We start from the raw sequence: 26,610 nt of genomic DNA, 5'->3' as shown, positions 1-26,610 counted from the left end.
GGCTCTAGCCCAAGTGCTGGGAAAACAGCTGAAAACTGAGGAATTTGGTTTGTAAATTGGTAAATCAGGCAATTTATCAGTCAATTTAAGCAAGACTGCTCTTAGCGAGCGGCAGTGAGTGAGCGAAGTGCCCTGTGAGAAAAGTGTGTGTCTTTGGCTCGAGAGTCTTCGGAGAGGAGGCTGAGGAGAGGAGACTACGCAAAACACTGCAGAGGGAGAGACGAAAGAAGGAGATGTCCGGCAAGCTGATTCAGTGCGATGCTTGCAGTATGTGGGAGGTCAAGGACACCGCTGGTGCCTCTGGCTGCTACAAATGCGAAAAGTGCATCCAGGTAGAGCTCCTGAAGGGCCGTGTTGGGGAACTGGAGAAGCAAGTGGATGACCTCCGGTTCGTCCGAGAAATGGAGTCGTTCCTCGACAAGTCCTACAGTACGATTGTTACACCTAAGGTACTGGAAGAGAGAAGGTGGGAGACAGTGAGAACGGGAGGGAAGCATGGAATGCCAACGTCCCCGGGTGTTGTACCTCTTGTGAACAGGTTCACCCACTTAGAAGCTGTCGGGACAGAAGAGGTGTTTACACTGGGCGGCGGACTGGCTTGTGATGCGAATAGGGCTGTTGAGCCAAAACCAAAAAGGCCTAAGGCAGGCAACGCCATTGTAGTAGGAGACTCCATTGTGAGAGGTACGGACAGAGGTTTCTGCGGCAACAGACGGGATGCGAGGATGGTGTGCTGCCTTCCTGGTGCCAGGATCCAGGATGTCACGGACAGAGTGCAGAAAATCCTCAAGGGCGAAGGTGAACATCCGGAAGTGGTAGTGCATGTCGGCACAAACGATGTCGGAAAGAAGGGGATGAATATTCTGCAGCGTGACTTTAGAGAGCTCGGAAAAATGCTGAAAAGTAGGACCTCCAGGGTTGTTATCTCCGGTTTGCTTCCAGTTCCTCGTGCTGGCGAGAGCAGGAACAGGGAGATACGGGACCTGAATGTGTGGCTGAGGAACTGGTGCACGGGGCAGGGATTTAGATTCTTAGATCACTGGGATCTGTTTTGGGGTAAGGGGGAACTGTACAAAAGGGACGGATTGCATCTTAACACGTGTGGGACCAGCATTCTGGCAGGCAGGTTTGCCACTGCTACACGGGTGGTTTTAAACTGAATAAGGGGGGTGGGGTGTCGAATGGGCTAGTGGAGGATGGAGTTAAAGGGAAAGGGTTTCTTAAATGTGTGAGCGTAGAGACAGAGGGGTGTAAAATGAGGGTAGAAGCAATAGGTAGCAAGGTGAAAAGTAAAGGTGGCAGGCCGGAAAATCCAGGGCAAAAATCAAAAAGGGCCACTTTTCAACAAAATTGTATAAGGGGTAAGAGTGTTGTAAAAACAAGCCTGAAGGCTTTGTGTCTCAATGCAAGGAGCATTCGTAATAAGGTGGATGAGTTGAATGTGCAGATAGCTATTAATGACTATGATATAGTTGGGATCACGGAGACATGGCTCCAGGGTGACCAAGGCTGGGAGCTGAACATCCAGGGATATTCAATATTCAGGAGGGATAGAGAGAAAGGAAAAGGAGGTGGGGTAGCGTTGCTGATTAGAGAGGAGATTAACGCAATGGAAAGGAAGGACATTAGTTTGCAGGATGTGGAATCGGTATGGGTAGAGCTGCGAAACACTAAGGGGCAGAAAACGATGGTGGGTGTTGTGTACAGGCCACCTAGCAGTAGTAGTGAAGTTGGAGATGGTATCAAACAAGAAATTAGAAATGCGTGCGACAAAGGCAAAACCGTTATAATGGGTGACTTCAATCTACATATAGATTGGGTGAATCAAATTGGCAGGGGTGCTGAGGAAGAGGATTTTTTGGAATGTATGCGGGATAGTTATCTAAATCAACATGTAGAGGAACCAACGAGAGAGCAGGCTATTTTGGACTGGGTATTGAGTAATGAGGAAGGGTTAGTTAGCAGTCTTGTTGTACGTGCCCCCTTGGGCAAGAGTGACCATAATATGGTTGAGTTCTTCATTAGGATGGAGAGTGACATAGTTAATTCAGAAACAATGGTTCTGAACTTAAAGAAAGGTAACTTTGAGGGTATGAGACGTGAATTGGCCAAGATTGACTGGCAATTAATTCTAAAAGGGTTGACGGTGGATATGCAATGGAAGACATTTAAAGACTGCATGGATGAACTACAAAAATTGTTCATCCCAGTTTGGCAAAAGAATAAATCAGGGAAGGTGGTGCATCCGTGGATAACAAGGGAAATCAGGGATAGTATCAAAGCGAAGGATGATGCGTACAAATTAGCCAGAAAAAGCAGCATACCGGAAGACTGGGAGAAATTCAGAGACCAGCAGAGGAGGACAAAGGGCTTAATTAGGAAAGGAAAAATAGATTATGAAAGAAAACTGGCAGGGAACATAAAAACTGACTGCAAAAGTTTTTATAGATATGTGAAAAGAAAGAGATTAGTTAAAACAAATGTAGGTCCCTTGCAGTCAGAAACGGGTGAGTTGATCATGGGGAACAAGGATATGGCGGACCAATTGAATAACTACTTTGGTTCCGTCTTCACTAAGGAAGACATAAATAATCTGCTGGAAATAGCAGGGGACCGCGGGTCAAAGGAGTTGGAGGAATTGAGTGAAATCCAGGTTAGCCGGGAAGTGGTGTTGGGTAAATTGAATGGATTAAAGGCCGATAAATCCCCAGGGCCAGATAGGCTGCATCCCAGAGTACTTAAGGAAGTAGCTCCAGAAATAGTGGATGCATTAGTAATAATCTTTCAAAACTCTTTAGATTCTGGAGTAGTTCCTGAGGATTGGCGGGTAGCAAACGTAACCCCACTTTTTAAGAAGGGAGGGAGAGAGAAAACGGGGAATTACAGACCAGTTAGTCTAACATCGGTAGTGGGGAAACTGCTAGAGTCAGTTATTAAAGATGGGATAGCAGCACATTTGGAAAGTGGTGAAATCATTGGACAAAGTCAGCATGGATTTACAAAAGGTAAATCATGTCTGACGAATCTTATAGAATTTTTCGAGGATGTAACTAGTAGCGTGGATAGGGGAGAACCAGTGGATGTGGTGTATCTGGACTTCCAGAAGGCTTTCGACAAGGTCCCACATAAGAGATTAGTTTACAAACTTAAAGCACACGGCATTGAGGGTTCAGTATTGATGTGGATAGAGAACTGGCTGGCAAACAGGAAGCAAAGAGTAGGAGTAAACGGGTCCTTTTCACAATGGCAGGCAGTGACTAGTGGGGTACCGCAAGGCTCAGTGCTGGGACCCCAGCTATTTACAATATATATTAATGATCTGGATGAGGGAATTGAAGGCAATATCTCCAAGTTTGCGGATGACACTAAGCTGGGGGCAGTGTTAGCTGTGAGGAGGATGCTAGGAGACTGCAAGGTGACTTGGATAGGCTGGGTGAGTGGGCAAATGTTTGGCAGATGCAGTATAATGTGGATAAATGTGAGGTTATCCATTTTGGTGGCAAAAACAGGAAAGCAGACTATTATCTAAATGGTGGCCGACTAGGAAAAGGGGAGATGCAGCGAGACCTGGGTGTCATGGTACACCAGTCATTGAAAGTGGGCATGCAGGTGCAGCAGGCAGTGAAGAAAGCGAATGGTATGTTAGCTTTCATAGCAAAAGGATTTGAGTATAGGAGCAGGGAGGTTCTACTGCAGTTGTACAGGGTCTTGGTGAGACCACACTCTGGAGTATTGCGTACAGTTTTGGTCTCCAAATCTGAGGAAGGACATTATTGCCATAGAGGGAGTGCAGAGAAGGTTCACCAGACTGATTCCTGGGATGTCAGGACTGTCTTATGAAGAAAGACTGGATAGACTTGGTTTATACTCTCTAGAATTTAGGAGATTGAGAGGGGATCTTATAGAAACTTACAAAATTCTTAAGGGGTTGGACAGGCTAGATGCAGGAAGATTGCTCCCGATGTTGGGGAAGTCCAGGACAAGGGGTCACAGCTTAAGGATAAGGGGGAAATCCTTTAAAACCGAGATGAGAAGAACTTTTTTCACACAGAGAGTGGTGAATCTCTGGAACTCCCTGCCACAGAGGGTAGTCGAGGCCAGTTCATTGGCTATATTTAAGAGGGAGTTAGATGTGGCCCTGGTGGCTAAGGGGATCAGAGGGTATGGAGAGAAGGCAGGTACGGGATACTGAGTTGGATGATCAGCCATGATCATATTGAATGGCGGTGCAGGCTCGAAGGGCCGAATGGCCTACTCCTGCACCTAATTTCTATGTTTCTATGTTTCTATATAAGGAATTTGCCTTGGTGCTCCGCACACAAGTAACAACATGACATACAATGACAGTTACGAATGACTCAGAACCAGGGAGTTGCAGAGGCAATGCACCATCCTGGAATCTCAACGCTGCCACAGATTCTCCGCTCTGTCCCCCTAACTAACAAGTCTCATACCATAGTGGCTCTGCCTGACATTACCCTTCCTTGCTGTGTCTCTGAGCCTGACTTGGTGCCACAGACCACACTGCTACTGCCACTCACCACTCACGGCTCATCTCCCCCAACAGTATCCAGAACTGTGTACCTGTTTTGATGGGAAGTGGACAGTGGGATCTCCTGTACTCTGTGTCCACCCATTTATTATTTTGCTTTATCTTTGGCATGACCATCTTGCTATGGCTTAATCGATGATGCTCTCATTCTTCTGGATGGTCCTGAGGTCAACCAGCCACAGCTCCAGTTCCCTAATGCTCTCTGTAAGGTGCTGCATCTGGCCACACCACCCACAGGTGGTCATCAGGGATACCAGACATTTCCCTGACACATATTCTGCAGGAGCAGCATGTCACTTTTGCACCTCCCATCTTTACTGCTCCAAAACCAAGAGTAAAAACCACACCAATCACTCACAAGAAACAGCAGACCATACCTTTGCCTCCTGTTACCCTCTGCTCAGCCTTTGCTGAGCCTCCTTGCTGAAGGCTCCTTGTGCCAGATCCACAGCACTTGAAACACAGCATCACACTGACCCTCAATACAGCACTTGACCTCAACACAGCCCCTCTCACGGCTCACTGAATGGTACTCTTCTATACTTTGCCTTCTTTGTATTGACTGCCCAACTAGCCAATTTATTGACATTCAATTAGCCAATCGAACAACTACCTTTTGAAATCTCCCAATGCTGCTCCGACACTGAAATACATTTGTTAGAAGTTGAAAGAGATTCACCATGTTACTGGTTACCCAAAGAAACCTACAGTTGTATTGTAGAAAATATCCTAACTGGTTGCACCATGGCCTGGCATGACAAATCCCATGCAGCTGAATGGAGGAGGCTGCAGAGTTGTGGGTTCAGCCCAGTCCAACGTGAGCACCGTCATCCTTACCATCAAAAGCATCTACGTGAGGTGTCGCCTCATGAAAGCAGCATCTGTCCTCAAGGGTCCCCACATCTGGGCTATGCCAGTGTGGCTGTGTCCAGGTTCAGGAACAGCTTCTTCCCTGCAGCCATCGGGCTATTAAACACTACAACCTCCAAATAAACTCTGAATTACGTGGACTTGTGGGCCTTGGCTTTCTCATTTTTCACTATTATTGTTTATTTGTTTTATGTGTATGTGTGTGTGTGTGTGTGTGTGATGTGTGTGTGTGTATGTGTGTGTGTGTGTGTGTGTGTGTGTGTATGTGTGTGTGTGTGTGTATGTGTGTGTGTGTGTGTGTGTGTAAATATATATTTACAAAATATAAAAATTAAAACCGTGCAGTGCATGTGTATAATATATATATATCTTATTAATTATATTGTTTACGTTGCACTATGTTGACGTATTCTGTTGTACTGCTGCAAGTAAGAATGTAATTGTTCTATCTGGGGCATATGATAAACAGACACTCTTGTCCTTTCTCATATCAACCATCGGGCGGGCAGAAGGAGCATGAGGTCCAACACGACTGGTTTCAGGAACAGCTACTTTCCCAATTCTTGAACCAATCTGCACAATCTGAATCCGACCCCAACTAAGGAACACTATGGACCTCTTGCGCTGCCATGGATTTGTTTCCCAATAGTGTTTTGCACTAATGTCTTTGATTTATTTTCGTCTTTTTCATTTTGCTATCTTGCAGAGTTTATGTATAATTTAAGGTGTTTGGGTGTTGTCTGAGTTTGTGTGCCTGTGATGCTGCTGATTGCAAACTTTTCATCGTACCTGGACCTCACTGGAATTGTGCATTTGACAATAATCTGGACTTGATTTGATGGGGACTTACTACAGAAGAGGAGATAAGGCCAGCACAGATCCGTCATGGTCATTTGGAATGATGGAGCAGGTCAGAAGGGCCAGGTTTCCATTCCTGCTCTGAGTTTCTTGTATTTTTGTGTTCTACTATTGCACTTTTTTCAATTATTCACAACTAGTTATGCCGTGCGTAAGAAGTGGAGAATGCTGGAAACAATCAGGTCAGGCAGCAGGAATGGAGCAAGAATTAGAAATAAATTGCTTCTAATATAAATATGCGGGGCATGGTGTTTTACACAGAGGGTAGAACGATTCAATCATTCAATGATACTTTATTGTCACATGTACTTGGGTGCAGTGAAATTCTTTATTTAGCATACAATACATAAAGTACACAAAGAGTCGCCATGTTTCTGGCCAAAGTTACAGAGTATAAAGTATTATAGTCATTATAGTACAAAGTATTACAGGAATGCCATCTGGCTATATCCACACTGTTGGGGATGACCACGTGGAAGGGTTCATCTTTCCATTAATCACTTCCAATTTCTGGTTCCATTACCAATCCGTTGGTATTTTCAAATTGGATTAGAGTTTTGTTGCTACATTGTCCTTGATTATTAATTATTATGCCTGATAATGTCAACTTGAATCTTTCCTTTGTCAATAATATCATCTCTTGAAATCCCATTAATTATCCTGGTACCCTCCCCTCCCCAACAGACCCCTCCCCAGCCTTTCCTCCGTCACTCCCTGTAGCAGGATGCACACTTTAAGGATCTGTTCTTTGTGTTCCTTTGATTTGGTTGTGGCAGAACCAATCTCTGCTTTGAAGCTTTAATTAATAGACATGTCAATGTAGGACATCTTATAATGATCCTGAAAATTAAATCATGGCAAAGTTATAATTGTGCATTGAGAAACAAGAAAAAATAAAGAGTAAATGATTAAAGTGAAAGACTCAGATGAGGAAACTTGCCAGGAGCCTCAATGATATCTGGTTCCACGTGCTTCAATTTACCAATTCCCATCTTACCACACTAAACACAAATTCCACACTTACACAACTAAATTCCATTTGATTGGTTTGCTTGAGGTGTTATTATTTTTTAATGTAGAATAATTTAAAAAAATTGTTTAAATGAAGCACAAGATCATTTTTGAAAACTTCACACATAAGCAGAGCCTTCATTCAAAGAAGATGCTATCAGAATATAATCAGTAAAACACACACATCACCAAACCTCTCCTTAGATCAGGTGAAATTGGTGCATATTATAAGCATCCTTGTGGTGTTCAATCACTAAGACGTAATTCTGAAAGAGCACTCAGATATTCTTCATTCTCATGATCAATCTTCAAGGCCTTTTCAAAGTATTCAATAGCCTTGGACTTGTTCCCATCCATCTTATACATTAACCCTCTCACACTAAGAGCTCTGCTGTCATGTGGAGCATAGCGAAGTTTTTTATCTGCCCACTTCTCCAATTTTTCCTTACACTTTTTCCGTTCTTTTGAATTATATTCAATCTTCACCCCTTTCAGAAATAGGCTGATGGCACTTGATTCTGATCCTTTCTCATACAGTTCATAGGACCCAGCCTGTAAACATATCTGCTGTACATTTTCTGGACGGATGTCCTCCAATTTCACCAGATTATTGTAGATCTCCTCTGCCTTAGAATACTCTCCATTTATTATGTAAACCTGGGCTAAGTCCAGCATTGGTCTAATAGCTGTCCTTGGACGGCACTCAGAGGCTTTTCCAAAGTGATATTTACATTGACTGATCAACTCAGTTTGCTGCTGAGTTGCAGGGCTGTGAGGATTTCTATCACCAAGCTTGTCCAGTTTAATTTTATAACACATTCCAATTTGGTGGTGCATGAAACACGAGTGTGGAGTTAATTCTAACGCTTGCTTGAATAGAATGATTGCTGTGTCTACTGCTCCTTCCACTCTGTAAAATTTTGCCGAATAACGAAGCACGTATGGATCATTACTGGACTTCTGCAATGCTTGCTCAACTAATTCATTTGCTTCCCTTCTACTGAATCCTTGCAATTTGTTGGCCAGCATCACCATGGCCATTGAATCATCTGGATCTAGCTCCAGTACACGCCGCAGATACTTCACTGACTGAATCCATTCATGACTCTCTGGGGTTCCAGAAAATGATTCCAGACGAAACAGAACAGTTGCTTTGCCCATGATCCACTCCGTGTTATTGGGATCTTCCTCCAGAGCTTTCTCAAAACATTCCATAGCCTCCTCATAATATACAGCTGCAGAACTCAACAATGACCATCCCTTCTCCCCATACACTTCAGGTATCATTGCTGTATAGCGAGGACCATCAGTGAGCGGTTTACAGATCATCTCCAGCTTGTCGAGGTAGGACTGGGCCTTGGCCAGTTGTCCCATGTGGTAATGCACCCAGGCATAGTTTCCATAGGTGATGATGCTGTTTCTTTCAAATGCATCTTTGTGGTTCTCCCTCAGAATCTTTTCAGCCTCCTGTAAGTTTTGAATAGCTTCCTCACTGTTGCCTTGCAGGCAGTTTACAAAAGCGAGTTGGTTGTAGGATGCGGCTTGATATTTATCTGCAAAGATTATGGCATCTTGTAATCTGTACACCATATCATCCAGGTCAATGGTCTCCTTCTGTGGGCTCCACGTGAAGTGACACTGAAGCTGATCGAGCTTCTCTTTCAACAAATCTTCCATTCTGCTGCTGCAAGAGAAGAAAATTCATCAAATTCCATGCCAGACCACGTGAAGTAGGTCTGTCCCTCAATCTCACAAATATAGTGCATTCAGAAAGTATTCGGACCCCTTCACTTTTTCCACATTTTGTTACCTTACAGCCTTATTATAAAATTGATTAAATTATTATTTTTTATCATCAATCTTCACACAAAACCCTGTAATAAATAAACGAAAACAGGTGTTTAGAAATTTTTGTAAAGTAATTAAAAATAAATAACTGAAATATCACATTTACATAAATATTCAGACCCTTTACTTAGTGCTTTGTTGGGGCATCTTCGGCTGCGATTACAGCCTTCAAGTCTTCTTGGGTATGACACGACAAGCTTGGCACACTTGCATTTGGGTAATTTTTACTATTCTTCTCTGCAGATCTTATCAAGTTCTCTCAGGGGCAACAATGAACAGCTATTTTCAGGTCCCTCGAGAGATGTTAGATCGGGTTCAAGTCTGGACTCTGGCTGGGCCACTCAAGGACATTCACAGACTTATCACTAAGTCACTCCTGCGTTGTCTTGGCTGTGTGCTTAGAGTTGTTGTCCTGGCGGATGGTGAACCTCCGACCCAGTCTGAGGTCCAGAACGCTCTGGGTTTTCATCAAGGATCTCTCTGTACTTTGCTCCATTCATCTTTCCCTCGATCCTGACTTGTCTCTCAGTTCCTGCCGCTGAAAAACATCCCCACAGCATGATGCTGCCACCACCATGCTTCACCATTGGTAAAGTATTGTCCAGGTGATGAGCGGTGCCTGGTTTCCTCCAGACATGACCCTTGGCATTCAGGCCAAAGCATTCAATCTTGGTTTCATCAGACCAGAGAATCTTGTTTCTCAAGCCTTTTGGCAAACTCCAAGCGGGCTGTCATGTGCCTTTCACTGAGGAGTGGCTTCCATCTGGCCACTCTACCATAAAGGCCTGATCGGTGGAGTGCTGCAGATATAGTTGTCCTTCTGGTAATTACTCCCATCTCCACAGAGGAACTCTGGAGCTCTGTCAGTGACCATTGGGTTCTTGGTCACCTCCCTGACCAAGGCCCTTCTCCCCCGATTGCTCAGTTTGGCCGGGCGGCCAGCTCTATGAAGAGTCCTGGTGGTTCCAAAGTTCTTCCATTTACGAATTAATTGATTAAAGTGAAAGACTCAGATGAGGAAACTTGCCAGGAGCCTCAATGATATCTGGTTCCACGTGCTTCAATTTACCAATTCCCATCTTTCCACACTAAACACAAAATCCCACACTTACACAACTAAATTCCATTTGATTGGTTTGCTTGAGGTGTTATTATTTTTAAAAGTAGAATCATTTAAAAAATATATATAAATGAAGCACAAGATCATTTTTGAAAACTTCACACTCATAAGTAGAGCCTTCATTCAAAGAAGATGCTATCAGAATATAATTAGTAAAACACACACATCACCCAACCTATCTCCCTGTTCACTACTCCCGCTATGTAAACTCTTCGACTGCCAGTAAGTTCTCTGAGGCTCTCATAGCCGCCCCCGACATCTGCACCATCGAGGCCTCTCTCCTCCATCTCAGCACTGACGACCTAATTTCTTATTCAATACCACTTGCTCTTCCATCCTGGATTCTGTTGCTCCTCTTAAAATGAAAAAGCCTAAGACTGAAGCCTGGCCCTGGCTCAATGATGCCACCAGAGCCCTAAGAAGAGAGGGCTTCCAAAAACACCCATAACTCCAAGGTTCTTTTTAGTACCATTACCTCTGTCATATGTCCCGCCCCCAGTACCAGCTTAGCTGGGTCCGCTGCTAAGTGTGAAGAATTTATTACATTTTTCACCAGCAAAGTTAAGAACATCGGAACAAATATTTCCCCTCCCATCCACGACCTAACTGTCTCATTGGTCTGTTCCTCGAAATTAGACTGTTTCCAACTGTTACTCTATCCTCCCTTGTAAAGCTGGTCTCCACTATGAAACCTGCTACCTGCCCCCTCGACGTTGTCCCCTTTGCCCTTCTGAAGGATGTCATTGCAATAGCCGGTCCCAGCATCCTCGCCATCATCAACAATACTCTGGCCACTGACACTGTTCCAACCTGCTTCAAGCACGCGATGGTCCAGCCCCTCCTGAAAAAACCTAACCTAGACCCCACATTGCCTAGCAACCACAGACCTATTTCCAAACTGCCTTTCCTTTCAAAAGTCCTTGAAAAGGTAATTCTAAATCAACTAATGCTTTACCTTCACCAAAATACTCTCTTGGAAACTTTCCAATCAGGTTTCAGGGCTCACCACTGCACAGAGTCTGCCTTGTTGAAGGTACATAATGACCTACTGCTCACCATTGACTCAGGTGACTGTGCAATCCTGCTCCTTTTCGACATCAGCGCAGCGTTTGATACAGTGGACCACACCATCCTAAAAACGGGACCACATCACCCCGATTCAGGCCTCTCTCCACTGGCTCCCAGTGTGGTCAGAATCAATTTCAAGCTCCTCCTTTATGTATACAAAGCCATTATCGGGCTTGCCCCCACCTACATTAAAAATCTGCTAACCCACCATACCACCTCCAGGACCCTCTTGTCGGCCGACTTGGGGTTACTGACCATCCCACGGTCTAGGCATAAACTCAGGGGCGACCATGCTTTTGTGGTTGCAGCACCTAGACTATGGAACAGCATCCCTCTTCCCATCAGAACTGCCCGCTCCATCAACTCTTTTAAGTTTAGACTTAAAACTTATTTCTCTCCCAAGCGTTTCTTGAGGTCCTCTGAGGGAGCGCTGTACATATGTATTTATGTAGGTATTTTTAGATCTATGTACCACTGTATGTAGCACATTAGTACCTGCACTGCTGTAAAGCACTTTGGTCAACGAGAGTTGTTTTTAAATGTGCTAGAGAAATAAAGTTGACTTGATTATCCTTAGATCAGATGAGATCAGATGCATATTATAAGCATCCTTGTGGTGCTCAATGACTATGACGCAATTCTGAAAGAGCATGCAGATATTCTTCATTCTCATGATCCATCTCCAAGGCCTTTTCAAAGTATTCAATAGCCTTGGACTTGTTCCCATCCATCTTATACATTAACCCTCTCACACCAAGAGCTTTGCTGTCATGTGGAGCAGAGCAAAGTATTTTATCTGCCCACTTCTCCAATTGTTTCTTACACTTTTTCCGATCTTTTGAATCATATTCAATCTTCACCCCTTTCAGAAATAGGCTGATGGCACTTGATTCCGATCCTTTCTGATACAGTTCAAATAACCCAGCCTGTAAACATATCCGCTGTATGTTTTCTGGACGGATGTCCTCCAATTTCATCAGATTATTGTAGATCTCCTCTGCCTTAGAATACTCTGCACGTATTATGCAAATATCTGCAAAGTCCAGCATTGGTCTAATAGCTGACCTTGGACGGCACTCAGAGGCTTTTCCAAAGTGATATTTACATAGACTGATCAACTCAGTTTGCTGCTGAGTTGCGGGTCTGCGAGGATTTCTATCACCAAGCTTGTTCAGTTCAATTTTACAACATATTCCAATTTGGTGGTGTAAGAAGCACGAGTGTGGAATTAATTCTAATGCTTGCTTCAATAGAATGACTGCTTTCTCCACTGCTCCTTCCTCTCTGTAAAAGTTTGCCGAATAGCGAAGCACATATGGATCCTTACTGCGCTTCTGCAATGCTTGCTCAACTAATTTATTTGCTCCTTCACTTTTACTGAATTCTTGCAATTTTAAGGCCAGCAGCACCATGGCCATTGAATCATCTGGATCTAGCTCCAGTACACGCCGCAGATACTTCACTGACTGACTACATTCATGACTCTCTGGGGTTCCAGAAAATGATTCCAGACGAAACAGATCATTTGCTTTGCCCATGATCCACACGTGTTATTGCGATCTTCCTCCAGAGCTTTCTCAAAACATTCCATAGCCTCCTCATAGTATAGAGCAGCAGAACTCAACAATGACCATCCCTTCTCCCCATACACTTCAGGTATCATTGCTGTATAGCGAGGACCATCAGTGAGTGGTTTACAGATCATCTCCAGCTTGTCGAGGTAGGACTGGGCCTTGGCCAGTTGTCCCATGTGGTAATGCACCCAGGCATAGTTTCCATAGGTGATGATGCTGTTTCTTTCAAATGCATCTTTGTGGTTCTCCCTCAGAATCTTTTCAACCTCCTTTAAGTTTTGAATAGCTTCCTCACTGTTGCCTTGCAGGCAGTTTACAAAAGCGAATTGGTTGTAGGATGCGGCTTGATATTTATCTGCAAAGATTATGGCATCTTGTAATCTGTACACCATATCATCCAGGTCAATGGTCTCCTTCTGTGGGCCCCACGTGAAGTGACACTGAAGCTGATCGAGCTTCTCTTTCAACAAACCTTCCATTCTGCTGCTTCAAGAGAAGAAAATTCATCAAATTCCATGCCAGACAACGTGAAGTAGGTCTGTCCCTCAATCTCACAAACATAGTGCATTCAGAAAGTATTCGGACCCCTTCACTTTTTCCACATTTTGTTACGTTACAGCCTTATTATAAAATTGATTAAATTATTGTTTTTTACCATCCATCTTCACACAAAGCCCTGCAATAAATAAGCGAAAACAGGTGTTTAGAAATGTTTGCAAAGTAATTAAAAATAAATGACTGAAATATCACATTTACATAAGTATTCAGACCCTTTACTTAGTGCTTTGTTGAGGCAACGTTGGCTGCGATTACAGCCTTCAAGTCTTCTTGGGTACAAGCTTGGCACACTTGTATTTGGGTAAATTTTACTATTCTTCTCTGCAGATCCTATCAAGCTCTCTCAGGGGCATCAATGCACAGCTATTTTCAGGTCCCTCCAGAGATGTTAGATCGGGTTCAAGTCTGGGCTCTGACTGGGCCACTCAAGGACTTTCACAGACGTGTCATGAAGCCACTCCTGCGTTGTCTTGGCTGTGTGCTTAGAGTTGTTGTCCTGGTGGAAAGGTGAACCTCTGACCCAGTCTGAGGTCCAGAATGCTCTGGAGCAGGTTTTCATCAAGGATCTCTCTGTACTTTGCTCCGTTCATCTTTCCCTCGATCTTGACTAGTTTCTCAGTTCCTGCCGCTGAAAACCATCCCCACAGCATGATGCTGCCACCACCATGCTTCAACATAGGTAAGGTATTGTCCAGGTGATGAGCGGTGCCTGGTTTCCTCCAGACGTGACGCTTGGCATTCAGGCCAAAACATTCAAACTTGGTTTCATCAGACCAGAGAATCTTGTTTCTCATACATTTTGGCAAATTCCAAGCAGGCTGTCATGTGCCTTTTACTGAGGAGTGGCTTCCGTCTGGCCACTCTACCATAAAGGCCTGATCGGTGGAGTGCTGCAGATATAGTTGTCCTTCTGGTAAGTTCTCCCATCTCCACAGAGGAACTCTGGAGCTCTGTCAGAGTGACCATTGGGTTCTTGGTCACCTCCCTGACCAAGGCCCTTCTCATCCGATTGCTCAGTTTGGCCGGGCGGCCAGCTCTATGAAGAGTCCTGGTGGTTCCAAAGTTCTTCCATTTACGAATGACGGAGGCCACTGTGCTCTCCGGGACCTGCAATGCTGCAGAAATTGTTTTATAGCGCAGAGGATCATTGGGACACAGCTACCAGCCTTGGAGGGCATCTACCACACACGGTGCCTCAGGAAGGCCGTCAGCATCCATAAAGACTCATCACACCCCTGTAACGGTCTGTTCGAACTACTTCCCTCCGGCAGACGTTACAAGGCCTTCTACGCCCGAACCTCCAGACTCAGAAACAGCTTTATTCCAAGAGCTATAGCGGCTCTGAACCGGCCCTGCTGAGTGCCCCCCCACCCCCCCTGGACTGTCTCCCTCGGATGGTGACGACACACAGCTTATTTATTTATTTTACTTTTATTTTTCATCTGTTGGAGCTGCATACTAAATCTCGTTGCACTGACATGCAATGACAATAAAAGATATTATTATTATTATTGTTATTATTATTATTATTATTATTATTATTATACTCTTCCCCAGATCTGTGTCTCGACAGAATCTTGTCTCGGAGGTCTACGGACAATTCATTTGTCTTTATGGCTTGGGTTTTGCTTTGACATGCACTGTCAACTGCGGGACCTTATATAGACAGGTGTGTGCCTTTCCAAATCATGTCCAATCAATTCAATTTACCACTGGTGGACTCCAATCAAGTTGTAGAAACATCTCAAGCATAATGAATGGAAACAAGATGAACCGAAGCTCAATTATGAGTGTCATAGCAAAGGGTCTGAATCCTTATGTAAATGTGATATTACAGTTATTTATTTTTAATTACTTTGCAAAAAATTCTAAACACCTGTTTTTGCTTTTTTATTATGGGGTATTGTGTGTAGATTGATGACAAGAAAAATAATTTAATCCATTTTAAATTAAGGCTGTAACGTAACAAAATGTGGAAAAAGTGAAGGGGTCTGAATACTTTCTGAATGCACTGTAGTCAGTTCATTAGATAAGCTGCATTTGATGATTTTCTAACGGAATTGAAGCAGTCTCCAGGCAAGACTGGGATGGTGTGTTGCCTCCCTGATGCTAGAGTCAATGATAACTGGGAGAGAACATTGGATATTCTGAGAGGGGAGGGTAAGTCCCCAGTGTTGATTGTCCATGTTGATGGCAATGACTTATTTCAGAAGGGAGATGAGGTCCTGCAATTTTAGCAGTTGGGTAATAGGTTAAGTGTAGGACCTCCAGGTTGTCCAGGATCCTCCTCTCACCATATAGCCATGCCGTAGTGTTGGACATTTCCATCCTGGGAAAAGGTTCTGTGTACACCATCCATGTTGTAACCTTAAATTGCTACCCATGCTACGTGCTAATCCTGCTTCAATCATTGTGATTGAGGCAGTGCAGCGTAGGTTCACAAGATTGATCCCTGGGATGGCGGGACTATCATATGAGGATAAATTGAAAAGACTAGGCTTGTATTCATTGGAGTTTAGAAGGATGAGGGGGATCTTATAGAAACGTATAAAATTATAAAAGAACAGGAGAAGCTAGATGCAGGAAAAATGTTCCCAATGTTGGACCAGTCCAGAACCAGGGGCTACAGTCTTAGAATAAAGGGGAGGTCATTTAAGACTGATGTGAGAAAAAACTTTTTCACCCTGAGAGTTGTGAATTTGTCGAATTCCCTGCCACAGAGGGCAGTGGAGGCCCCGCGCGGCCGTACGCCTCAAGCGACCACGTTTGGTCGTGCTAGACGCATGCAATTGCATGCTGGTGGGATAGGCCCTTTAGATAGAGCACTAGGGGCTGGTGGAATCAAGGGATATGGGGAGAAGGCAGGCACGGGTTATTGATAGGGGACGATCAGCCATGATCACGATGAATGGAGGTGCTGGCTCAAAGTGCTGAATGGCCTCCTCCTGCACCTATTTTCTATGTTTCTTTGTTTCTAATGAGGCAAGAAATAGAAAGATAGTACAGTTCAATACATGGCTAAGGAGCTTGTGCAGGAGGGAGTGCGTCAGTGAGTTTATTGTCATGTGTCCCTGATAGGACAATGAAATTCTAGCTTTGCTTCAGCACAACAGAACATAGTAGGCATTTACTACAAAAACAGATCAGTGTGTCCATATGCCATAATATAAATATATACACACATGAATAAATTAACTGATAAAGTGCAAATAACAGGTTATAAATAATCAGAGTTTTGTCCGAGCTAGGTTTCATAGCCTGATGGCTGTGGGGAAGTAGCTATTCCTGAACCTGGTTGTTGCAGTCTTCAGGATCCTGTACCTTCTACCTGAAGGTAGCGGGGAGATGAGTGTCTGGCCAGCATGGTGTGGGTCATTGATGATACTGCCAGCCTTTTTGAGGCAGCGACTGCGATAAATCCCCTCGATGGAAGGACGGTCAGAGCCGATGATGGACTGGGCAGTGTTTATTACTTTTTGTAGTCTTTTCCTCTCCAGGGCACTCAAGTTGCCGAACCAAGCCATGATGCCACCGGTCAGCATGCTCTCTACTGTGCACCTGTAGAAGTTAGAGAGAGTCCTCCTTGACAAGCCGACTCTCAAGAATCTTCTCAGGAAGTGGAGGCGCCAATGAGCTTTCTTGTTAATTGCATTAGTGTTCTCGGACCTGGAAAGATCTTCAGAGATGTGCACACCCAGGAATTTGAAGCTCTTGACCCTTTCAACCATCGACCCATTGATATAAACAGGGCTGTGGGTCCCCATCCTACTCCTTCCAAAGTCCACAATCAGTTCCTTGGTTTTGCTGGTGTTGAGGGCCAGGTTATTGTGCTGGCACCAAATGGACAGTTGCTCGATCTCTCTTCTATATTCTGACATCCCCATCAGTGATACGTCCCACAACAGTGGTGTCGTCAGCGAACTTGACGATAGAGTTCGTTCTGTGACCGGCTATGCAGTCATGAGTATAGAGTGAGTACAGCAGGGGGCTGAGCACGCAGCCTTGAGGAGCTCCCGTGCTGATATTTATCATTGGGCTCCCTTTAAGGGTGGGTGAGACCCATACAAGAAGGATTAGTTTCTCCTGAACTGGTAGGAACCCAATATCTCATAGGAAATTATTCTAGTGTTACTCGATGGAATTTAAACTAGAATTTCGGTGACGTGGGAAATGGAGCAGCAGGTCAGCAAGTGGAGAGACTAATGGGAAGATGGAGGCTATGAAAAGTTAGTCCCAAAGAAAGGACAATCAGGGACAGGTTAATGAACATGGTGAGGCTGAGGGGCTGAGCTGAGTTTATTTCAATGCAAGCAGTATTTTGGAAAAATAAGTTAAACTTAGAGCCTGTATCAGTCTGGAGCCTGTATAGAACGATGATGTTGTGACCACTACAACTTTATAGTTGCTTGGTTGTGAAAGGGACAGGACTGGCAGTTTAATGCTTCAAGGTTTTGATGTTTCAGACATGATAGAGAGGGAGGTAAAGGAGGTGGAGGAGATGCACTACTAATAAGGTAGAATGTCACAGCTGTACACAGGGAGGACCCATTGGAGAATACATCCACTGAGGAAATGTGGTTGAGGTAAACAATAAGGAAGGTGCAGTCATTATGATGGGATTGTACTATAGCAGGGCTGGGGAACCATTCATGGTGGAGTGCCACATTAAGTTAGCTGTAATCTAATAAGGCCGCATGCACCATACTTCAGATCAGATATAATTCAAAACGTACATTATTTTGTTAAAATAGCCCTCATGACTTACTAATGTTTTAATTGTGGCCGTGTCGGGGAGGACTATTTTGTTGAATCTTCTTTTACTCTTTGGTATTTTAAATACGTTTATTTTAAGATTAAAATTAAAATAATAAAAGAGGAACAAAACATATTAATAAAAAGAAAAGGATTTGTTCCACACAATTTGGATTCATTCAAAAGGCCGAACTTAATGGCCTATGAAGGCCGCATGTGGCCTTAAGGCTGCAGGTTCCCCACCCCTGTACTATAGGCATCCTGATCACCAGGGGGGTAGAGGAACATATTTGTAGACATATTATACAAAGGTTTAAAAGCAACGTTGTTGTCATAGTGGGTGGCTTTAACTTCCCCAACATTGACTGCTGCTAACAGTGCAAGAGTAACTGCAACAGTACATCCTTCCTGTATCGGGGGAACCAGAATTGCATGCAGTACTACAAATGTAGCTTCACCAAAGTCCCATAGAGCCCAGGGTACACAAAAATGCTGGAGAAACTCAGCGGGTGCAGCAGCATCAATGGAGCGAAGGAAATAGGCAACGTTTCGGGCCGAAACCCTTCTTCAGACTGATGGGGGGTGGGGTGGGTGCAGGGAGAAGAAAGGAAAAAGGAGGAGGAGGAGGAGCCCGAGGGCTGAGGGAGAGATAGGAAGGGGAGGAGACAGCAAGGGCTACCAAAATTGGGAGAATTCAATGTTCATGCTTCCAGGATGCAGACTCCCCAAGCGGAATATGAGGTGCTGTTACTCCAATTTCAGGTGGTGCTCGCTCTGGCCATGGAGGAGACCAAGGACAGAGAGGTCGGATACGGAATGGGAGGGGGAGTTGAATTGCTGAGCCACCGGGTAGAGCCCATCTGGCTTCCCGCTACTCTTTGCTATGTTATGCACCTTTTCTTTTATTTTTTTTCCATCCCTAACTTCCCTTGTCAGCCACGGTTGCCTCTTACTCCCCTTAGAATCTTTCTTCCTCTTTTGAATGAAATGATCCTGCATCTTCTGGATTATGCCTGGAAATTTCTGCCATTGCTGTTCCACCATCATTCCTTCTAGGATCCTTTTCCAGTCGACCTTGGCCAGCTCCTCTCTCATGCCTTCATAGTCCCCTTTGTTCAACTGCATCACTGACTCTTCTGATTTAACCTTCTCCCACTCAAGTTGCAGATTAAAACATCATATTATGCTCACCACCTCCTTGAGGTTCCTTTACCTTGAGTTCCCTTTATTAAATCTGGCTCATTAGACAATACTAAATCCAGAATTGCCTTCTCTCTGGTAGGCTCCAGTACAAGCTGCTCTAAGAATCCATCTCAGAGGCACTCGACAAACTCCCTTTCTTGAGGTCCTGAACCAACCTGATTTTCCCCGTCTACCTGCATTCCTATTTCATTTGGCCATACTCTCTTTTCCCTTCATGAGCTTTCAGCCCCGTTAATTCTGGGGTCTTTTTTAACTTTCCCTATACTCTCTTTCCCTTTGGCTCCATCCTTGCATTTCAAATTTGTCTCCGCCCCCCTCCCACACTATTTAGTTTAAACCCACCCGTGTAGCAGTGGCAAACCTGCCTGCTGGCATAGATTTAGAATGAAAGATAAGAGGCTTAGAGAGAGCTCAAGAAGGAATTAGTTACTGAGGAGGATAGTTTAAATCTAAACCCAGCGCCTGAGTGCGTGTTGAGACAGGAACAATGTTTAAGATGTATCTCGTCGAGCACTGCATCACCAAGCCACAGAAGAATCGTCGGACGGCCGAACCAACCCAGAACTCGTTAGACGTGGAACCGCCGGAGGCTCCGTCACTGGACAGTCCATCAGACGGCAGAAGAGCCGAAACCGGGCGCATTCAGCGGGCGGCTGGACTCGCTTGGAGGCTCCTTGGACGCGGAACCGCCCGATAGCTCATCGGATGTGGAATACTGGGATGGAGTTGCTGGAGACATTGGGCGTGGAGACCAAGGGCCGGTAGGAAGGTGAACCGGGTTAATGTCTCCAGTGCCTCGAAGGTAGGCTGCAGGAGGTTGCCCCCGGGACATAAGATGTCCGGCGAGGAGATGAGAGGGACGACGGTTCGCGGGCCGAGCCGGTCGTGGGCGACGGAGGGGATCGGGAGTCGCTCCGGTAGAACGAGCACACGGGAATCCAGACGGTGAACTCAATGAAATGGCATCACACATGATGGCACCGGCATTGTATGCAAAATGAATTTCACTATGTACTGATTATTTGTATTTGTGACAATAAATATCCATTGAACTGGTATCAAATAGGATTAGTGTAGACGTGTTTAAGAAGGAACTGCAGATGCTGGAAAATCGAAGGTACACGAAAATGCTGGAGAAACTCAGCGGGTGCAGCAGCATCTATGGAGCGAAGGAAATAGGCAACTTTTCGGGCCTAAACCCTTCTTCAGACTGATGGGGGGTGGGGGGGCAGGGAGAAGAATGGGAAAAAGGAGGAGCCCGAGGGCTGAGGGTTGGGAGGAGACAGCAAGGGCTAACAAAATTGGGAGATTAGTGTAGATGGTGGATCAAAAGGCCCACTTTTGTCGAAAGAACACATATGTAACCACAATGACAGAGAAACTATGACACATGCAAGTAGTCTGAATAACAACAAAAACATTTGCTTTCTGAAGTTTGGCTGCAATTTTGCCAGATAGGAGATACGATGCTGTTCTAATAATGAAAATTCATCAGCTTGAAATAACTTTCTTTCCACACGTTAACCTACATTTAATGATGTATCTCTGAACATACAGTACCAACTACATGCATCAAATGTAACATAACGCATTATACATACTTGCAAACCAATAATGATTAACACATCAACATAATACCTCACAGTGTTCATTAGATACAAAGCTCTTTGAATTTCTGTTCACAGCTTTAGCTGCACTTTAACTGTTGAGTCGATTGAGAAGGTGCTGCAGGCAATGATTTCCTCACTCAGTCTTTTCCTGAAGCTGGATAGAAACTCAACCTCGAAAGTGAAGGTAAACAAAAATGCTGGAGAAACTCAGCGGGTGCAGCAGCATCTATGGAGCGAAAGAAGTAGGCGACGTTTCAGGCGGAAACCGTTCTCCAGACTAGCTTTTGCAAGAAAGTGAAGGTAGCTTTTGCAAGAAATGACAGCAATGAAATTGCAGTGTGTCTGTGGTGGAACTGCCTGGATCCAATACAAGCCCAGATCAGGATAGCAACAGAATCACTGCATTTGTCACACCCGGCCTGATTGGGTGATCTTTTCTCTGCCTGTTTATCACGTCTGTCAGCTATCACCAGTCGCCTTTGACTCTTTGTGCCCAACGGAAAATAACATGTTTATCTTTGTTATCAAATGAGAGAAGGGATATCTCCCCAGGAGGCCACATGAATGACAAGAGTGCCAGGCAAAATATTTGTGAACATTAGGAAGCGAGGCAAACAAATGTATGTACAGCCTCCAAGAATGTCCGTAGAATTTTCCAAGTTCTTGTTTGTATATCTGAATAAAGTTGATTTTGATTTTAAAAAAAAGTTTCTCTTTTTGCAAGGCCGCAACAAAAGGACGTGTGAAACATTGGTAGTAGTGATTTCTCACTGTTGCCAGGGGATCCTGGTTTCTTGTGTTGATCCTATTAATTCTATAAGGTGTCACCTGATATGTCAAATAAACAGGGCCGGATTTAGATGAAGAGAGGCCCTAAGCTGTTCCACTTGCGAGGCCCCCCCCCCCATCCCCCACCCGCACGACTAGAGGAAGATGGTCCACCAGATTGACACCAATTTGCAGCCGAGCGTGGCCAATGAGATAAGGGGCTGGAAAGCTGTGCTCAATTTATTTATTTATTTATTCCCACTGCTAGTGCCGTGTTATTGGCTTAAAACACTATTATTCTGAAATAGAGGGCAAGGAAAATCACTGAAGGGTTGTATAGAGACTACAGTGCGTTGTGACAACATATGTAAGAAAGGCCTATGACAGTGTCAAAAATATTATACACCTTGCAGGGCTCTCAATTAATTTTTTGTCTCTGTTGTTAGCCGAGCAACCTTGGCAGCTTTTTAAGTTGCCAAATGACAGTTTGGGGAGAAGGCAGGCACTGGTTATTGATTGGGGATGATCAGCCATGATCACAATGAATGGCGGTGCTGGCCGATCATCAGTTCATGAGCAGGGCTCTCGCTTAACTTTTTTCCCTGTTGCCAGCCGGGCAACCTTGGCAACATTTTAGGTTGCCAAATGACAGTTTAGGTGGTCATTTAAGACGGCTTGCATGACGCGTGCGATAATGTGCTTGGGCGAAGTGCGTAGTTACCAGTCGGAATTATGCTCAATGAAGCACTCACATATTATTTCTGCTTCAAATAAAGCCACACGCTAAACATATTCACCAATCAAGACATGATATATACCAGAATGACATGTAGCAAAATTATAATACAGTATCTCAACTCTTTTTACACGTTGCAATGAATGCAATTTCTATTATGGTTGGATTATTCAGCGTATGATCAACCTCGGTGAGACCAAACGCAGGCTTGGCGATCGCTTCGCACAACACCTCCACTCAGTTCGCAATAACCAACCTGATCTCCCGGTGGCTCAACACTTCAACTCCCCTTTCCATTCCGAATCCGACCTTTCTGTCCTGGGCCTCCTCCATGGCCAGAGTGAAGCCCACCGCATATTGGAGGAGCAGCACCTCATATTTGCTTGGGTAGTTTACACCCCAGCGGTATGAACATTGGCTTCTCTAATATCAGGTAGTCCTTGCTTTCTCCCTCCTTCCCCTCCCATTCCCAGCTCTCCCACAGCCTACTGTCTCTGCCTCTTCCTTTGTTTTCATGACACCCCCCCCCCCCCAACATCAATCTGAAGAAGGATCTTCACCCGAAATGTCGTCTATTCCTTCGCTCCACAGATGCTGCCTTACCCGCTGATTTTCTCCAGCTTTTTTGTCTACCAATGGGATCCCACCACAGGCCACATCTTCCCATCTCCTCCCCTGTTAGCTTTCTGCAGAGACCGCTCCCTCCGTAACTCCCTGGTCAATTTGTCCCTTCCCACCCAAACCACCCCCTCTCCTGGCACTTTCCCTTGCAACGGCAGGAAATGCCACACTTGTCATTTTAATTAAGTTCAAGACTATGGGGCTGTACATTGGCCATAAAGTTGCTGCCTAAAAGTGGCAGTGACCCGGAATTGATCCTGAATATGGGTGCTGTCTGTATGGAGTTTGCTCCTTTTCCCTTTGATCGCATGGGTTTTCTCTGGGTGCTCTTGTTTCCTTTCACATTCCAAAGGTGTGCAGGAACCTATTTAAGACCCAACCCAAAATGTAATATTTTCCTTTTGTCCAGAGATTCTGTCTGACCTGTTGAGTTACTGCAGCTTTTTGTGTCTATCTTCAGTTTAAACCAGCATCTGTACTTCCTTCCTACACACACGATACTATACGATAGAACTTCAATAATCCCAGGAGGGAAATTGAGTGTGTGTGTGTGTATATACATTATACACACCCACACACACACGTATATATTTATATAGTTATATATTCATATATAAATATACACCATTTTGTTTTATGTTTATGTTTGCATATTCTGTTGTGCTGCTGCAAGTAAGGATTTCATTGTTCTAACTGGGACGTGAGAGAATAAAACACTCTATGCTCTTGACTTACTCCGCTGATGTGTGGGATAGAACTAGTGTACGGGTGATCAGTGATCGGCGTGGACTCGGTGGGCAGAAGGGCCTGTTTCCACGCTGTATCTTTAAATTAAACTAAAGACACTAAAACCAGAGGGAGTCTAAAGAAGGGTTTCTACCCGAAACGTCACCCAATTTATTCTATCCTGAGTTGCTGGCTGCTCCATGGAGTTCCCCCGCACAATTAAAGCATGGAATAGTCTTCACCCTACCATAGTTACCCAAGCAGATGCAACTAAATTTAAGGTACCTCTTTTTTCCCCAAGGACCCTTTTTTGCTTTTTATTTTATTTTTTATTTAACCTTTATTTAACCAGGAGAAGTCTCATTGAGATTAAAAATCTCTTTTACAAGAGAGTCCTGGCCAAGACAGGCAGCAGCACAGTTCCACAGTTACAGACAATAATTTAAAAACAACAGAGAACATATAAATAGAGTCACAGTCAGAACATCATCAAACAAAGCATGTACAGACAGAAGAGCCCGCTTCAACATCATTAAGAAGGGATTTAAATCTGTTTAGAGAAACCAGCTCCTTAAGTTCTAGTTTATTCTGCAGCTGGTTCTATGCGAAGGGAGCAGCATAACTAAATGCCCTTTTCCCCAGTTCAGTACGGACTTTAGGTACAGTTAGTAAGAACAAGTCCTCAGAGCGGAGCTGATAAGTTCCTGTGCTTTTTCGAATTACATACTTCTGCAGGTATGAAGGAAGAACACCGAGGATAGTCTTATAAATAAGGATATGCCAATGATGGAGTCTGCGGGTGGACAGGGCAAACCATCCAACTTGAGCATACAAAGAGCAGTGGTGCGTGAGGGTTTTAAAATTAGTAACAAATCTCAGTGCTCCATGGTAGACCAAAGACTGTAGGCATTTTGAAGATGCATTCATATATAAAACATCACCATAGTGCTTAAGTCCAAGTCAAGAGTCAAGAGAGTTTTATTGTCATGTGTCCCAGATAGGACAATGAAATTCTTGCTTGCTGCAGCACAACAGAATATGTGAACATAATACAGAACAGGAGATAAAAATTCAGTGTCTTTATATACCATAGACCATATATATACACAAACATCAACAGATAAAATGCAATAGGCTGTTATTGTTCAGCCCTCTACCACCTCCAGTTTAAATTCCATTTAGAATATTTATGGAGGACCAGGAAACCAGAAGCAAGTTACTCCAGGGAGTTACTCCTGATCCAGGGTCAGGGAGTGATTCTGCGTTGGTTTTCAGCGCTGGCAGCGAGGCAGCGACCGGACAGCAATGGCGGCCAAATCTCCCACAATTCAAAGCGAGGGAGAAAGTGCCCAGCGCCGACCAGTTGCCGTGGCAGTGCGCATGCGCAGGGCGGCCGAGGATGTGCGGGCCGTGGTTGTGCGCATGTGCGGGGGGAGCACGTGCGGGCCGCTGCAATGCGCATGTGCAAGGCGGCCTGTGTGCCGGCGGATGAGGAGCGTGCGGAGAGCGGAGACCCGGCAGCCCGGATACGGATAGCGGGGGGAGACGGAGAGAGAGAGAGAAATAGAGAGGGGGGCCGCCTAGAGTTGTCCTGCCTTGGCCGGAGGCCCCCTAGATTTGGAGGCCATAGAATTCAGCCTATGAAGCCTAGTGGTAAACCCGGCTCTGCGAGGCCCCCCTAGACCTCGAGGCCCTAAGCTGAAGTTTGTCCAGTTTATACGTAAATCCGGCCCTGCAAACAAAAGACTAAGCCTAGGTTTAGTACAACTTAATCTTTATTAAAACTCAAGGCAAATGTGGGTCCCTTGAAGGCAGACACGGGTGAAATTATTATGGACAACAAGGAAATGGCAGAAGAGTTGAATCGGTACTTCGGATCTGTCTTCACTAAGGAAGCCACAAATAATCTGCCAGATGTGCTGGAGAACAGATGATCTAAGGGGGTAGAGGAACTGAAAGAAATTTTCATTAGGCGAGAAATAGTATTGGGTAGGCTAATGGGACTGAAGGATGATAAATCCCCTGGATCTGATGGTCTGCATCCCAGGGTCCTCAGGGAGGTGGCTCTGGAAATAGTGGACGCATTGGCGATCATTTTTCAATGTTCAATAGATTCAGGATCAGTTCCTGTGGATTGGAGGATAGCTAATGTCATCCCACTTTTCAAGAAAGAGCAAGAGAGAAAACGGGGAATTACAGACCAGTTAGTCTGACTTTGGTGGTGGGAAAGATGCTGGAGTCAATTATTAAAGAGGCAATAATGGGGCATTTGGATAGCAGTAAAAGGATTAGTCCAAGTCAACATGGATTTATGAAAGGGAAATCATGTTTGACTAATCTAGTTTAGAAGGATGAGGGGATATCTTATAGAGACATATAAAATTATAAAAGGACTGGACAAGCTAGATGAACGAAAAATGTTCCTAATTTTGGGTGAGTCCAGAACCAGGGGCCACAATCTTTGAATAAAGGGGAGGTCATTTAAGACTGAGGTGAGAAAAATCGTTTTCACCCAGAGAGTTGTGATTTTATGGAATTCCCTGCCACAGAGGACAGTGGAGGCCAAGTCACTGGATGGATTTATGAGAGAGTTAGATAGAGCTCTGGGGGCTAGTGGAGTTAATGAATATGGGGAGAAGGCAGGCAAGGGTTATTGATAGGGGATGATCAGCCATGAGAACAATGAATGGCGGTGCTGGCTCAAAGGGCCGAATGGCCTCCTACTGCACCTATTT

The 26,610-nt window shown here is 44.6% G+C and overlaps 1 protein-coding gene across 1 annotated transcript; it reads right to left on the bottom strand.

The window, feature by feature from the left end:
- Nucleotides 1–7,375: 7,375 nt before the first annotated feature.
- LOC116980974 (interferon-induced protein with tetratricopeptide repeats 1-like) lies at nt 7,376–21,226 on the bottom strand. The gene is made up of 2 exons (XM_033033542.1): nt 21,053–21,226; nt 7,376–8,975 (listed from the first exon to the last, which is right to left on the bottom strand). Exons 1-2 carry the CDS (start codon nt 21,064–21,066, stop codon nt 7,538–7,540), a joined length of 1,452 nt encoding a protein of 483 aa, XP_032889433.1. The 5' UTR covers nt 21,067–21,226; the 3' UTR covers nt 7,376–7,537.
- Between the last annotated feature and the right edge of the window lie 5,384 nt (nt 21,227–26,610).

The sequence above is a fragment of the Amblyraja radiata genome, chromosome 15, assembly GCF_010909765.2.
Source record: "Amblyraja radiata isolate CabotCenter1 chromosome 15, sAmbRad1.1.pri, whole genome shotgun sequence".
Taxonomy (NCBI): domain Eukaryota; kingdom Metazoa; phylum Chordata; class Chondrichthyes; order Rajiformes; family Rajidae; genus Amblyraja; species Amblyraja radiata.
Note: the sequence above shows the minus strand (reverse complement) of the source record. Positions and strands in the feature narration are given on the sequence as shown.